The 16,955-nt window shown below is 45.6% G+C and overlaps 1 protein-coding gene across 2 annotated transcripts in view; it reads right to left on the bottom strand.

Annotated features, from left to right (window-relative positions):
* LOC133228063 (voltage-dependent R-type calcium channel subunit alpha-1E) overlaps positions 1 to 16,955 on the bottom strand; it is a 338,653-nt gene that overhangs the window by 230,581 nt on the left and 91,117 nt on the right. For both annotated transcript variants that reach the window (XM_061383395.1, XM_061383394.1), the window contains 3 exons: positions 8,939 to 9,042; positions 7,671 to 7,823; positions 5,929 to 6,110 (listed from right to left, as the gene is read on the bottom strand). In XM_061383395.1, the coding sequence (XP_061239379.1) occupies positions 5,929 to 6,110; positions 7,671 to 7,823; positions 8,939 to 9,042 (439 nt within the window). The remainder of the gene's footprint in view (positions 1 to 5,928; positions 6,111 to 7,670; positions 7,824 to 8,938; positions 9,043 to 16,955) is intronic.

Here is a 16,955-nt window from a genome sequence, read left to right as displayed (position 1 = left end):
CAGGTTGGAATAATTGCAGACACAGACTGGGAACCCCTGTAGTCGGTATATTAGTCCTGATAACCACAAACAGCAGAGAACACAAAACCAGAGTCACAACAGAGAAACCCAACTCAGACCAGAATCAGCAGAAAGCCGGATCTGCCACATCTCATTCAGGTGAAGGTTAGAAGTTAATCCTGGAACCACACTCATATTTGCAGAATGGACTGCACTGAGCCAAGAGAGAAGAAGGCACTGTCCTGGAGAATGAACACCCATCCAGAAACAGTTCAGGTCAGTTGCTCAGTGGTATCTGACTCTTTGTGACTCCATAGACTGCAGCATGCCAAGCCTCCCTGTCCATCACCAGCTCCCGGAGCTTGCTCAAACTCATGTCCATCAAGTCGGTGATGCCATCCAACCAGCTCATCCTCTGTCGCCCCCTTCTCCTCCTGCCCTCAATCTTTCCCAGCATCAAGATCTTTTGTAATGAGTCAGTTCTTCACATCAGGTGGTTGAAGTATTGGAGCTTCAGCTTCAACATCAGTCCTTCCAATGAATATTCAGGACTGATTTCCTTTAGGATGGACTGGTTTGATCTCCTTGCAGTCCAAGGGATTCCCAAGAGTCGTCTCCAGATTAGGAGACATGAAACAAACTAAACCAGTAAGAAGAGGGGAGAGTCTGCAAGTGGCGGAGACCTTTGCAGAAACAGTCAAAACAGGGAGAAGCAGCCAGCGGAACTGTAGACTGCTTTGCATCTTTCTACCACAAGAGGGAGGGAAGCCAAGAATACAGTTGGAGGGTGACCAAACCAACTTGAAATTCTGGAAGACTAAATAGAGTTCAGCATGCAGGACTCCAGGTTGCCCTGACAATGGGAACTCTTCCCTACCCTTACAATCAAGCAGGATAATGAGAAAGGCTGCACGCAAATGATGCTAACCAAAATCAATGGCGGAGCCATACAATGTCACAGGAAGCATTTAGGAAGGGTTTGTGCAGCAGAAAAGGAATGCTAACACCAGGGAAGCATTTACAGAATACAGAAAAAGGTTAAACCGAGTCCACATGTTTGAGAGAGCTTCTGTATACAGTGTCAACCTGAAGGCACTCCTAACGGTTCGAGCGTAACTGGTGCCAATAAATCTTACATATTTGTTGTGGCCATTAAATAGAGGAGACATTGGAATGGGAAAAAGGGACTCCCTTTTCTTTGTGGTCTTTGTGAGGAAATACAGCAGCTGGGTGAATTGGGCCTTTCCGGAATGAGTGGTAGAAAGGGAAATCAACCAGTTATATCTGCAACCTCTGAACAGTGGTGATAATAAAAGGCACCAGGGCTGATTTTTCTCTATGGCGAAACATACATACATACACGCATGTATTCAGAGTAGGGGCTTCCCAGGTGGCACTAGTGGTAAAGAACCCACCTGCCAATGCAGGAGACATAAGAGAGCTGGGTTCGATCCCTGGGCTAGGAAGATTCCTTGGAGGAGGGTATGGCAACCCAATCCAGTATTCTTGCCTGGAGAATCCCACGGACAGAGGAGCCTGGTGGGCTACAGTCCATGGGATTGCAAAGAGGCAGACATGACTGTAGGGACTTAGCGTTCGCACAAGGCAACTTAGTGTTCACAGTTAATCCACTAGTGTGTAACCAGTTCTAATACATATGTAAAACTTTTTCATTTTCAAAATCTTAAGTTGAAATTAAGAGAAGAAAATAAATACTCAGGTATTGTTGGCATGGGCTACCAGAATCTGCAATGTTTCAGCCCAGATCCTAGGTACCTCTGATCTCACACTCTTAATGGGCATAAACAGGAGAGGAGTGGTAGGTGAATTAGTCCCCACTGTTTAAATGTTCTTTTCCCCATACCCTAGATCCTTTTTTAAATTTATTCTTTAATTGTAGGAAAATTGTTTTATAATGTTGTGTTAGTGTCTGCTGTACAACAAAACAAATCAGCCATAATTATATATACATATATCACCTCCCTCTTGAGCCTCCCTCCCCTCCCCCTAACCCACACATCGAGGTCATCACAGAGCACAGGCTGGGATTCCAGTGTGATACAACAACTTCTCATCAGCTATCTATTTTACTCATGGTGGGATATATATGTCGAAATTACTTTCTCCATTCATCCCATTCTCTCCTTCCCCTATTGTGTCTACAAGTTCTGAATCCCCTTTCTGGTCCAAGCTGAATAGTTGAATTTGGGTAAATTAACAGTGTTAAAAAAACAAGACAACAGGTCCAAAACAGAGTCACTTGTACTAAGCCCCATGTCACCAAATCAAAACTTTATTACAGTGTCAGTCTCTCCCACAAATGGGCTCTTAAACCAGGCAATCAGGAATCACCTGGTCAGTGTGCATGAGGTCATCTGCCTGATACAACCCTGCCATCCCCTAAAGCAGTGGTTCCCAACATTTTTGGCACCAGAGAGCAGTTTCATGGAAGACAATTTTTCCCCAGGCTGGGGGTGGCAGTGGGGTGGTTAGGGGATGATTCAAGGACACTACACTTATTGTGCACTTTATTTCTCTTATTATTACATAAGTTCCACCTGAGATCATCAGGCATTAGATCCTAGAGGTTGGGGACCCCTGCCTTAAAGGAAAGTGACCTTGCCACAACCAATCCACTTTTTAATAACTTCCTGGTCCAGTGCCCTTCTGCCTATAAAAGCCTTTCATTTTGTATAGCTCCTCAGCGCTCCCTTCCAGATGTGAGATGGGATGCTGCCTCATTCATGAATGGTTGAATAATGTCAATAACACCTTTAAAATTCACTCTGTTGAATTTTTTTTTAAACAAAAGCATATGATGTGATTCCACCATATATTGTAAGCCCCACGCCCACCAGTATGAACACACCTGGCTCTGAACCTTCCTCCAGCAGAAGACAATCCTAACTCCAGGATGTGTCCAGTTCCTATAGGAGAGCTCCACCTGGGCCATGCTTCACACCCCAGTTCCCTGCTCAAGGGAAGCTGGACTTGGCTGACTTCCTCTCTTCCTAGGGAGCCAGACTTTGTCCTTGCTCTCCTGGCTGAAAATGGGATGCCTTTTCCATCCAACTTCTCCTGAATCAAGGGGGAGTTATTAGCCTCACTATGACCATCATCTCTGCCTATGGCCTCTTGGCTCCATGCCCTCCCCCTAGATCCAAAGCTTTGGAAAGTAACGTCACTTCAAAGTGGGCACGAGTTCATTCTGCCCAATGAGCAGCCAGCCACTTTTTGGAAGCCAGTCCTACAGTTCAATGAGTTCTCTCAAGCCTGGATCCAGCCGCAGGGGTAGCAGGAGGCTTTCAGTAAGCTGAAGTTCAATGACTGATGGCCTGGAAGTCAGAAGTACTGTGTGTCTGAGGTCCTGGGAGCCCATGCAATGAAAGGTTTCAGAGGATCTGCCGTCTGACCTCTTCTCCCTGCTTCCTCAGTAGGGCACATCTAGACAGGAGAGCAAGTTCACTGTCTCTGTGTGACCTCCAAACCTATGCTGGACAGACAACCGGAGAGGGGCTGGAATCTGAAGAGAGCACCAGGAGCACAGCGGTCATGACACTTTTTCTCCCTGTTTCCCCAGTGCCTAGCACAGTGCTTGACACATCACAGATGCTCACAAATACATGTTGAAAGAATGAATGAATGAATGAACAAAGGAACGAAACCAAGTGATGAGTGACTCCTGCTTATCTCAGTACCTTCTGAGTCTTGGCCCTGGAGGACCAATAGATCTTGCCTGTATCTTCAAATGCAACACTTCTGCTTTTGGGCTTTCAGAGCATTTATCACATCACTTAGGTGAGTCTACACATATAATTGAAAGCCATCCTGCACAAAGCCCCGCAAATGATATCAGCCACTGCGGGGCCCAATGCTGTCATTTCCAGAGGCGCCTGGTTAATCTGAGTGACATGGCCTCAAGACAACCTTCACATCTCAAATGAGGAGTGACTGGCCCCATCAACCTTGTCTCCCTTCCCTCCTCCCTGCCACCCCCACAACTGGTAAGAATCCCAGAGTGTTCTCAAGGTTTTTCTAGGTCACACATAACCCCTGGGCTTGCCAGGCATACGCTGGTCCTTGGGACTTCTTCACACCTCTCCCAGATCTTTGGCGTGAACAGCCTGCAGCTGTTTTCTGCAAAGCCCCACCTGCCTTGCTCATGTGGCACAGGGATGGGTCCAAGTTAATGATGGACATTTACTAGGCACCTACTTGTATGGCCTTATGCAGACCCTGGCTCTTTCTTCATGACAATCTGGTTGAGTCTCTCATGAGACAGCACTTCTTTTCCTTCCAGTACAGATAATGTCCTCAAATCATTCTAAAGGGGGCTTTTTGTAAATGACCCCATGTCCCACCCATTATGTTTATTTGTATAGAAGAATCAGGTTAGAAGGAATCTGAGGGTGCCTTAGGGTAAAGAAGCCTAGGGGAGGGCAAGTGAGACAATGATGTGCCCTAGGGTGGGATGGCTGGGAGGCACAGGGGAGTACAGACCTTTATGAGCATCTGTTTACAAAGACAATTGGCCCAAATTGCTTTGCCTCCCTAGGCTCCCCTAAGCATCAAACCACACAACTCCCTACTCTTTCATTTTAGAACTGAGACTCTGCACTATACCTTTCATAACTTATTAAGATCAGACTCTGGGAGGTAAAAGAGATTTCAGTAGTCACCCTAACTTCTGTCCTCATGCAGGGATCCCCAAACATCCCAGACAGGCAGCTAGACACCCTTGTCTTATGCATCAGCTTAGCTCCTTCCCAGTGTGGCTGATCATAGGAATCAGCAGAAGCGCGTGAAAAACATGTAGCTCAGTTCACCCATACCACATGAAATCAAATCTCCAAAGGGCCTGTGATCAGAATTTCTAATAAGCATCCCGAGTGAATCTTACAACTAAGCACGTTTCTTACATGCCTGTAATGCAATGGTTCTTGAGAGTGACTACATATTAGAATCAGCTGCTGCTAAGTCGCTTCAGTCATGTCCAACTCTGTGCGACCCCAGAGATGACAGCCCACCAGGCTCCCCCGTCCCTGGGATTCTCCAGGCAAGAACACTGGAGTGGGTTGCCGTTTCCTTCTCCAATGCATGAAAGTGAAAAGTGAAAATGAAGTCGCTCAGTCGTGTCTGACTCTTAGCAACCCCATGGACTGCAGCCTACCAGGCTCCTCCGTCCATGGGATTTTCCAGGCAAGAGTACTGGAGTGGGGTGCCATTGGCTTCTCCTTAGAATCAGCTAGGAAGCTTCAAAAAAAAAAAAAAAAAAAATCAATGACAGGTCTTTACCCCTAGCTGCTGCTGCTGCTAAGTCACTTCAGTCGTGTCCGACTCTGCGCGACCCCATAGATGGCAGCCCACCAGGCTCCCCCGTCCCTGGGATTCTCCAGGCAAGAACACTGGAGTGGGTTAGGGCTATTCCTACTTACTTAATCTGGAGTACAGCCCAGGCAGTGTAAATTGTTAAAGCTCCCTCCCAGCTAATTCCAGTGGGCAGCCAAGATTGAGAACTACTGGAATATCTTTCCAGACCAATGGTAAGTTCTTTAAAGACAGCAACCAAGAAATCTGTAACTCTTGGTACCCCTTACTTACCTTAGACTCCTACCACCACGTCAAACCAGTAGCAAAACATACTCTATAATGACTGAGCTGAGCTGCTTTAACTAGCATTGTTCACCCACCAAATATGGCATGTAATTTCCTAACTCTATTAAGAAGCTGTGTGCTTAGCAAGAGGCCAAAAACAGAGGCATGGAAACTCCTAAGCCTTACCATGGTTACATGTCCACACACACACATGCACACCCCCATACACATTTCCAATCTTCCCTTTCCCCCGGCTGACCAACCCCAACCAAGCCAGGAGCCTAATTCCACGATCCTTCCCTTCTGCTCGGGCCCCTCGCCAGCTCTACTCACATTGTACAGCACGGTGGTCCACCCTTCCATGGTGATACACTGGAAGACGGTCAGCACGGCAAAAAGGATGTTATCAAACTGGGTGATCCCATCATTGGGGCCGATCCAGTCCCGGCATTCATAACCAGCTGGGCAGCCCTGCACGCCACATGGGTGAGGGGGGTCAAATCCTTCTAGAATACCTGCAGACACATTTGGAGGGTGGGGGATAAACCATGTGATGCTTTGCATGAGCTGAAAATAACCCCTGGAGACCACAAGCATGCATTTCTATCTCCCACAAGAAGGTTTATCCTCTCTGTCACCATTTCCTACCCATCTCTGGCATCGCTACACCTCATAGCTCACAAACTGTAATGTGTTCAACCCAGTGTTTCCCAACCTGCTCTGAAAATGAAGCCTCCTCCACACGTCCCCCACCCCTACTTTCTTGCAGGTCACATCTTCTACCATCTCCTGAGCCCCACAGGAATTTACAGGACTGGGTATCACCCAGAAAGGTCTGAGCTGAAGGCAGAATCTTAACTGATTTTCTATCTTTAGACTTCAGGATAGCCCCTCAGTTGTTTTGGGGTTCCCTGGGAACAATTATAAACTACAGTCCCTTTCGTGGGTCTTAACTCATTTTTTTGGCCTAAATTCCTCATTTGGAATAAGACAAAAATTAAAACAAATCCAACATGGACTGTGTCCTTTAAAGATTCTTTTCATAAAAACATCATGCCTGATTGGGCTCATTCCACCTCTCCCCTTCATCCTTCCTCCTAAAGCACTCTACTCAACTTGAACAAACAAGATACAGAGACAAGAATGTGAGATCTCTTCAGTCAATTCAGTCAGTTCAGTCACTCAGTCGTGTCCGACTCTTTGCGACCCCATGAATCGCAGCACGCCAGGCCTCCATGTCCATCACCAACTCCCAGAGTTCATTCAATCTCATGTCCATCAAGTCGGTGATGCCATCCACCATCTCATCCTCTGTCGTCCCCTTCTCCTCCTGCCCCCAATCCCTCCCAGCATCAGGGTCTTTTCCAGTGAGTCAACTCTTCGCATGAGGTGGCCAAAGTACTGGAGTTTCAGCTTTAGCATCAGTCCTTCCAATGAACACCCAGGACTGATCTCCTTTAGGATGGACTGGTTGGATCTCCTTGCAGTCCAAGGGACTCTCAAGAGCCTTCTCCAACACCACAGTTCAAAAGCATCAATTCTTCGGCGGTATACCTCGCTCATTTAACCACTGCCAAGTCATGCTCAGAACTCCCTCAATTCTTCCATACTATGCATGGATGACAGCAGAAGGGGGGAATGTCATGAGCTTGAGCATGGAGGGAAAATGTCCCCAAGATCTGGAGGGCGCCAGGTCTGACTTCAGACTCCTGAGGTCTTTCTGGCTGTGGGCCAAAGAGTACAATTACCCTGTACAAAGGGTAATTTTTCAGGCAAATGGTTTTTGATATGCCTTCTGATAGCCTTCTACCGAGGAATGGGGCAGCTGAGACCTTCTATTTGAAACAGACTATAAACCTAAGAAGTTATTTGCTTTGCAATATCAGTGTGCAACGGGGATCTTTAGGCTGGTTGTACCTCATAAAGCTGATGACTAGGAAGCCTCTGCTTCTAATTCTAGGGTTGAGATAGGACACACTTTGTTTTCCAATTAGCCTCTAAATGCCCTGAAATGACCCCCATGACCATAGGAGAGAGGAAGGGAAGGAGGAGAAGCCAGAAAATAGTGAGCCTACCTGAATTGTTCATGAAGCACGCTCGGTGCAACTTTCCACTGTAGAACTCCAAGCCGATGATAGCAAACATCAGGATGGCAAAGAAGAGCAGAAGGCCAATCTGCAGGAGAGGCACCATGGCCTTCATGATGGATTTCAACACAATCTGTAGGCCTGGAAGGAAAGAAAGAGAATGATGAACAGAGCCCTCACTTAGCACCCCCTGACAGGGCAGGCTGTGTACCCTCTCCTAGGAGAAAGGGCCAAGTCTTTGAGGGAAAAGGACCACTGGTCCTGAGATGAGAAAATGATTCACCACGGGATAACCAAGTCACATCAAGCCAAAGACTGCCATCACCCCTCCCCTGAGGAATCAACCCCTTGCTTCTCTTCATTTATTCCCTAATCACATACATGCCTATTACCCTTCCCTTATTCGTTTCACCCACATTGTCTTCTGGATTCTTCTTAGAGATGAAACCTACTAGAATGTGTTTCTTTCCCAAAGGGAATTAGGCCTGTCTTACTAGGTTGTAAGTCTGGAAGAACAAAGTTCATCTTCCCCATGACTCTTATCTCAGACCCAGCTCTCCCATTCACTGTCCTGGAAGCACAATTAGTACAACCACTATTCATAAAATACTGTATCCTTGGACCCAAAACTTGCACTTCTAGGATTCTAGTCTAAGAAAATAATCAGAGATCTGAATAATATTTAAGTCAAAAGATGTTTGTTACCAAGCTATTTCTTTTTTTAGGATAAAAAAGAAAGAAAAAAAAGCTGGAAATAACCTAAATGAATAGTAACGCAGAAAGGACTACCCAAGTCATGGATGGTATAAGAAAGAATATAAGACAGATTTCAAAGTCATATTTTTGAAGAATTATTAGTGTCAGGAAAGTCAAATGTGCATGATGGGATCCAAAATCAAAAATACAGTATAAGCCCACATATATTAAAATGCACAGGAAAAAAAAATGAATGAAAAAATATGCTAAAATGTTAACAAAATTGATTTCTGAGTGACAGGATAATGGGTACTCTTCATTTTCAATTTTGTATTGTTTCCTTTCCACATTTTCTGTAAAGATCTTTCATTATCTTTTAAATGTGAAAAAATTTGCTAAATTTTAAAATGGAAGATAATGCCAGATTGCTGCAGGTCCTCTATTTATTACTGCAGGGGCTTCCTCTCTGGGGAAATTACTTCTTGCTTATCCCTGGATCTGGTTGAGGACACAACAGTAAAGTTCTTAGCAGAGGAGGAAGAGGAAAGATGGATGCTCACTAGGTATCCCCGACACGAGCTTCAGGGGCCTCAGGACACGCACGGCCCGGAGGGTCCTCAGGTCCACATGGGTGTTGAAGTGGGTTCCCGCAGTAGCCAGGATGCTGCAGATAGAGACACAGAGGATCAAGGTTACCACAGTCTGGCTTTCTCCCCTAGCTCAATGTGGGGGAAGCTGGGTTAGAGAAGGATCAGCCTGGAAAGCACACAGAGCTGATGCCAGCTGCGTGTGGGCGCACCTGAGCTTGAGTGAATCACCAGTGATTCCAAGCAAGATTAAATTTAGTTGCATCAGGGTTTCACTCTGCAAAGGAGGAAAACTGATCATCACATTGGAATCTTAGTTTCAAGTCATTAGTAAAACACGAGGTCCCCAGCATCTGTCTCATTCTTGCCCCCAAACCATGTTCCCAACCCTCCTCTGACTCTTACCAATTACTTTCCCCTCTTTCCAGACCCTGATGCTGGGAAAGACTGAAGGCAAAAGGAGAAGGGGGTGGCACAGGATGAGACGGTTAGATAGCATCACCGACTCAATGAACATGAATGTGAGCAAACTCTGGGAGATAGCGGAGGACAGAGAAGCCTGGTGTGCTGCAGTCCACGGGGCTGCAAAGAGTCAGACACGACTTAGCGACTGAATAACAGCAACTTTCCAATCTATCAAAGCCCTCACATTTTTTATTTAAATTTTTTTTTAGATTTCCCTGTTTCCTATCTCCTTCGGGAAATTTCTCTTGATTAACTGCAGTAAAGGAGTAACTCATTCTTCTTTACCTTGACACTTAGAATTTTTTCCAAACAAAATCAATCATACTGATGCTTATACTTAGGGAATAGCATCACTGGTCCCCACAGAGTATTTTTATAATTGCCCCCAAATTATATAAAATCACTGCCTGAGCTGAATTTGCTTTCTTTGTTTCCACTTTTCTACTTCCACAGCCATATGCAGAAACAGACACACACAAAACAAAAATCCATAACAATCCTGTTAGATTGTGTACACCAAGTACCTTGTCTTGAGGAGACAATTTATTTCATATAATCCCATGACATTGCAGGTACTTTGGAGAGACGAAGACACTTAAGTATTCATGACAGACACAGCAGAAGACTAAGAATCAGAAGAACTGGGATTCAGTCCTGACTCATGCACTTGAGAACTGGGTGCCCTGAGGCCAGTCAATCTCTATGAGCCTCACTACCCTCATCTACAAACTAGGGGAGTTCATGGCCTACTTACAAAAATAAATGGCATGGAATATTATGAGTGTTCTCTAAACTAAGAATCTTCCCTGGTGGCTCAGACAGTAAAAGCGTCTGCCTACAATGCAGGAGACCTGGGTTCAATCCCTGGGTCGGGAAGATCCCCTGGAGAAGGAAATGGCACCCCACTCCAGTACTCTTGCCTGGAAAATCCCATGGACGGAGAAGCCTGGTAGGCTACAATCCATGGGGTCACAAAGAATCGGACACGACTGAGCGACTTCACTTTCACTTTCTCTAAACTATAATGTGCAAAGTATACATTATATCTAACAAACTAGACATTATATCTAGTACAAATGTTACTAATATTGCTTTTACAATTTTGTCTAATTTTAGTGTTCCTTGTATAGGATAGTTCTTTTTCTTCCTTACAACTTCCAGGACAATTTCAGCTATATGGAACTACTGGGGAATAAGTCATTCAGAAAACTGACTTTTCTATACAGTAAAAGGGTGACAAGAATGGTTTATTTCATTTAATTATTTTTGGTGGAATCTCTCCAAAATATTTCAAGGACTGAAGAAGATACCTTTAAGTTCCTTTAATATGTGAACAAAAGGCTTACATTGTATTACCTTCAGAATGCACATATGAGATCAACAGGCACAGATCCAGATTATAGTCATGAGTAGTAACTTTGAAACAGGCAGTGCTAGCCAACAAGTGGGCTGCTTTATGTGGTAATGACTTCCTAATATTAAAAGTATTCAAGGACAGAGCAGAAGAACCCTCTTAATGAAGGAAAGAGGATTCCAACATTGGGTTGAAGGTTATTTAAATAGCCAATAGAGATTTCTTTTAAGATTCTATAACTATGTTGATCCAGTCTCAAAATTAGAACTAGAAAGAAAGCTTAGTCTCGAGAGCATCTTAGGAGCTAGGCAAGCTTCACACGTTTTCTCTGTCTTTTCCAACTCAAACTTCCATCAACTCATCTGAAAATAAGGAGCTTTTGATTCTATCTTCCAAAGCAAAAGAGAGACACAAAGCAGGGGACTGATATAATTTCTAATAAGTGGGGGAAAAAAAAAACTAGAGAGAGAACACGGAGAAACATGGAAAATAGAACTGAAAATCAGGACAGAAATTTTAAAAAATGAAAGGAGAGAAAGAGAAGCTTCAGGGATAGGTACAGTTACAGAGAATCAGAATCCCATGAAAATGGGGTCAATGCTGCCCTGATCCTGCTCACAGGGAAAGCCCACTGTACTCTCAGTCTTTGGAGGGGCACACACGGAGGCTGCTTTCCCTCTGGTTTGCTGCCTTACAAACACAATGAGTAATCTGCCCCGTTCAGAAACCAGGATTCTGTTTCCCAGGATACCCAGATACACACGAGATGCTCTTTCACATCATAAGAAAGGCCACTGAAAATGAAAGTCTCCTCCCCAACTCTGAGACGAACAAGGGACATGTTGGAACACGGAGGTAGGGAGTCGAGAACACTATTAAAAGGCAAGAAGGCACAGGTGTAGAAAGGAAGAAAAAGTGGCAGAGGGAAAGGAGAATGGGAGGATGGGGGGGGGTGAGCAGTCGAAGAACACGTGGAGGTGAAAGCAAGAAAGGTGATGAGAAGAAATAAGAGCTGGTGGAGAAGCAACCATCAGAGAAACAGGGAAGATGACATGGGAATGGGGAGAAAAGTAAAGCTAATGTCAAAGGGAGAAGCAGCCGGCCATGAGATGTGTCCAGGCCCCCTTTACCAAGTGCAGCCCTTGGCTCAACCAACCTCTCCCCAGGCCTCCGAAACCCTTCATTCTTCAGGCAAGGTCGTGCACCCGTGACCCTGTGCCCCCCGGCCCTTGAAACTTCCTTCTCTTTCATCCAGTGAAGCAGGGCTTTCAACTGAACCTCTGGCTCATGCCCGTTTGCCACTGGCTTTCTCCTAGTATTCAAACCATCCCTGAGGGCAGGGATCACAATCTGGCTCCCCCATCCATCTGTCAGGAATAACAGCAATGGGCTCCAAAAGATAACTAAGGAAAAGGGCCCTACTCTGAACTCCCACAAAATTCTGTCCCCACTTCTGTCACTGTCCTTACCACATCCAAGAGGAAGCCTCTGTTTTCTCACTTGCCTCCCCTCTGAGATCCAGAATACCTCAGCTGGAGACACTGTCTTCCTCATCTCAACATGGCCAACACCCAGCCCAGGGTCTAGCAATGAAAACATGCTCAAAAAATGCTCTAGGAATTGAACTGCACTGAGGAAATCAATAACTGTGTTAAAACTGAGATCAAATGAACAGAAATACCACAGAAACCCTAGAAGTTATCAATGAAGAGATCAGAGCCAGTTTGCTACGCAAACCCGTGCCTGTTTGAGCATACAGGAGAGCACTGGAAACCTGTCCTCGAGCATTTTAGAGACTAATGACAAGCTTCCAACATACTGCTAAGATGCCTGCTCTCAAACAGACCCCACAGGACAGGATCGGCCCGGCCCTCAGTGGGAGAGCCAGAGATGGAGGGAGCCAGGGAGGAAGACTCAAAAGTTCAAAGACCTGTCTTCTAGCAAAACCCAAGTTCTGAAGGTTACTCAGCTCAACTCTGAGCCTCATCCAGAGGAGGCCTACGTGAGAGGCTCCAGGAAAGTGAATCATAGGAAAAACGCCCTGGCCCTCAGTCTAGTGGAAGGAGACACACAGAAATGTACTGACTATAATTCACTGCAAAGAGTGTCATAACACAGGTGTTTACAAAGCACCAAGAGAATGGGAAACACTGCGGTGACCAATACAGAGCTTACCCTCTGCAAGCACTTTCCAATATGTTATCTCATTAAACCCTCCAAAATATCCTGATGTTACTATCCACTCCATTTCACAGGGGAGGCAACTGAGGCTCAGAAGAAAATTAAATTGTTAATAAAAGGCAAGACCAGGCATTAAAGTCAGTTCTCTTGTGAGATCAAAGCTAATAGTTTTCCCTTTCTGCCATTATGCCGGCAGCATCTTCTGGGTCCCTGGCAGCTCCACTGTTCTGTAGTCCAGTGCTTTGCTAAAAATACCAAGGTCACAGAGTTTGGCCCCCAAACAAGCCAGAGAACTTGGCTTCCTTCATTCCAAGGCCACACACTGCTAACTCGCACAGGCTTGACTGCATCACTCTCGGGACCAGCAGGGTATGAGGCTCCTTGAGCCCTAGGTGGTGACCGCCGCAGCATCTACACAAACAGACAGGACGGGACAGGTGCTTCACAAGGTCAGAGCGAGGCCCCTGAGGAGGACAGTTCCAAATTAATAAAGCTAAGCTCTCCACCGTCCTAAGAGGCACAGGTGCGCGCTCTTCAGGAGCAGAGACGGCGTTCTTCACTTCTTTTGTCACCATGAGCGCAGAACCTGGTGGGGAGCTCTGGACACAGAGGGGGTCTTAATTATTACTTGATCTCCAAGGCCGAGGACAGTCAGTGAGCAGACAAACCCCTGACCAGCATCAGCACACACACTGCTCTACACGCTATAAATGTGCCAAAACTGTTTCCTGATGAATGTCAGGGCTCAGCCCTACCTCGAACATTTTCACTTGTAGGCGTCAGCAGGTAAGAAGAGAGTGAAGGCTGATACGACCCTGAGGGTGTGGTCTGACCCTCACCCAGTGGCACAGCGCAGCAGATGATGGAATGATGCTCCGGACAATTACAACCAAAGGCCCCTTCCCAAGTCATCACCGGAAGATTTCTGCAACCCTGCCTTCCTTGTGACCATGGGGTCTGCCTCAGTCTCCTGGTCAATCCAAGTCTAGCAGTCTCTTTGCACATGCGTATTTCACTGTACCCTCCCTGGTGGCTCAGATGGTAAAGAGTCTGCCTGCAATGAGGGAGACGTGGGTTCTGTCCCTGGGTAGAGAAAATCCCCTAGAGAAGGGAATGGCAACCCACTCCAGTATTCTTGCCTGGAGAATCCCATGGACAGAGGATCCTGGAGGGCTGGAGGGCTACATACAGTCCATAGAGTTGCAAAGAGTCAGACACAACTGAGTGACTGATATTTTCACTTTCAGTCTCCCATAGCCAAAAGTGCTCCAAGTGAAGTGGAAGTTGCTCTGTTGTGTCCAACTCTTTGTGACCCCATGGACTATATAGTCCATGGAATTCTCCAGGCCAGAATACTGGAGTGGGTAGACTTTCCCTTCTCCAATGGATCTTCCTGACCCAGGAATCGAACCAGGGTCTCCTGTATTGCAGGCGGATTAAAATGCCCCAAAGCGCTGTGCAAATATTACACTAAAAATGACTCACTGCCTCTCTGAAATTCAAATTCAGGTTGGCATCTCATGTACCTCTCTACTTCAGCGGTGGCGTGAAATGACCAAGTGTGGAGCGTCCTTCTCCAGGTTTGCTTCATCCCTAAACAAACATTCAAGCTCTCTTCTGAGAAGAAACACAAGTGGCAGAGTGTTAGCACCAGGCAGAGAATTCCCTCCTCAGCTCCAAAAATCCCTGGTTTGGGCTCTGACCATGAAAGTCCCAAGGGAGAACCTCATTAGCATTTGAAAGCCAAGTTGTTCACATGTAGGCAAAAAGACTGATGAATAGTAGCAAAAGGGATTCATATTTATCTAGCCCCTATTAAGGGGAGACCTGGAGGAGGCCAGAAGGCACAGATCTCAAGTTGGATTCCAACCCAGAGTTGAGTCAGGATATCATTTCCTTGGGAAGTCAATAGAAATGAGTTGCTTTGCTCACTTAAAAGTGTTCCCTGGGGGGTTGGCTCCTCTGTTTTTACTATTTTACCTCCAATGAGGCATCAAAGCCCACCCTATCCTTCCTCTTCTGCATCTCTTGGATATACCTTTTACTCTCCAGCTTCCCTCTTGCCTAGACGGACTTTCTCATGCCATCTCTCCCCTGCTGCAATAATAAGACCCAGACTTCAGGGCCCAGATGAAATCCTGCCCATCCTTGGAAAAGGTCCACCATCAAAAGAGACTTGAACTAGGATTCTGAGAAAGTTGAGCACATGCTCTCCAGTCATACTGGCTGGTTTTAAATACCAGTTCTCTCAGTCACACCAGCTGTCTGGCCTTATGCAATTGTCTCTCTGAGCTTTGGCTTCCTTATCTGTAAAATGGGGCCAGTGCCTCTCTAAGAAGGTTGATGTTTAAAAGAGGCTGCTTGTAGTTCTTCACACAGTGCTGATTTACCTGTAGGGTTCCTGGTTGTAAGCAACAGAAACAAACGTTAGCTTTCTTAAGCAAACAAATCCCAAACAAGTATACTGAGAAGATATCAGGACCCTACAGAACTGAAGGAATATTGGAAGATCAGGGTGGGAACACAGAGAAGCAGAAATCTTTGTGTTGTTGGCTGAATAATGCTTCCCAAAGACAACCAGGTCCTAATACCTGAAAGTGGTGAATGTTAATATTACCTGATATGACAAAACGGTTTTGCAGATGTGATGAAAGGATTTGGAGATGGGGAGATTATTCTGGATTATCTAAGTAGACCCTAAAAGCAATCATAAGTGCCCTTAAAAGGAGGGAGGCACAGGAAGACTTGACTAGAAAGAAGGCAATACGCTGAGTGAAGCCAGATGGAAAAAGGGCCTACCAGTCAAAGAGCACAGGAAGTGCAGTTCTAGAAGCTCAGAAAGACAAAGAAATGGATTTTCTCCAAAAGCTTATGATGGGAGCACAGTCCTGCTGATACCATAATTTCAGCCCAGATGATGGGGCCGATCCATGATTTTGGATTTCTGACCTCTGGAACTAAGATTTCTGACCTCTGGAGTAAGAAAATTAATGTTTTTTTAAGTCACTAAGTTTGCAGTAACTTGTTACAGCAGCAATAGGAAACTAAAGCACTGGGCAAAGATCAGAGAGTCCAGGACATCTGATTCCTAAGCCACTGTGGATATTCCTAGCAATACATTAATATCCACCAGTGAAAACTAATGTCATAAAGTTGCTAGCTTAAAAGCCATGTGGAAAAAGCAAGTGGTTGAGCTTAAGTCACATGTCCCCTTACACTTTATCTGGCTGCGCAGGCACAGTCCTCCACCACATTCAGGGTGAGAAAGAACCCTAGAAAGAGCACATACAATAACATATTCTCCCAAAAGGGAGATGCGGGACCATGGGGAAAGCTGGATATAGGATAACTAAAAAACAATATAATGTCCACTACGGCCTGCTCATAGAATGTATTTAATAGGTGGTATGGAGGAAGAAGAGAAGAAATCTGTTTTCTTATCTATAAAATGAGATAGTCAGATAGAGAGCCCTCTTGGACCCCTTCTTGCTCTAAAACTCTATGAGTCAAAGCCAACCACAAGGTGATATACCCCTGCAGTTCACACCAATCTCCCCTTTCGCTGACCATCCAGAAGCCTGCACAACATTTAACACTTAATTGCATACCATTCTTGCATCTTAGAACAAAAGTCTGACCATGAATGATAATGAGCTGGATCCTCAAAATTCATTTCAAAGCCAGCTCCTTGATGGCAGGAACTGCCTTTCATGTTGCCATCTACTATCGCCCTTACCCTAACAATACGCAAGAGTGGTACCCAAGAAACACCCTTGACTCAGGGATGAAGTGAAAGTGAAAGTCACTCAGTTGTGGCCAACTCTTTGCAACCCCATGGACTCTACAGTCCATGGAATTCTCTAGGCCAGAATACTGAAGTAGGTTGCCATTTCCTTCTCCAGGGCATCTTCCCAACCCAGGGATCGAACCCATTGCAGGTGGATTCTTTATCAGCTGAGCTACCAGGGAAGCCCTGACTCAGGGATAAAT

This window comes from Bos javanicus, chromosome 16, assembly GCF_032452875.1.
Source record: "Bos javanicus breed banteng chromosome 16, ARS-OSU_banteng_1.0, whole genome shotgun sequence".
Taxonomy (NCBI): Eukaryota; Metazoa; Chordata; class Mammalia; order Artiodactyla; family Bovidae; genus Bos; species Bos javanicus.
This window is presented reverse-complemented; position numbering and strand designations above follow the sequence as displayed.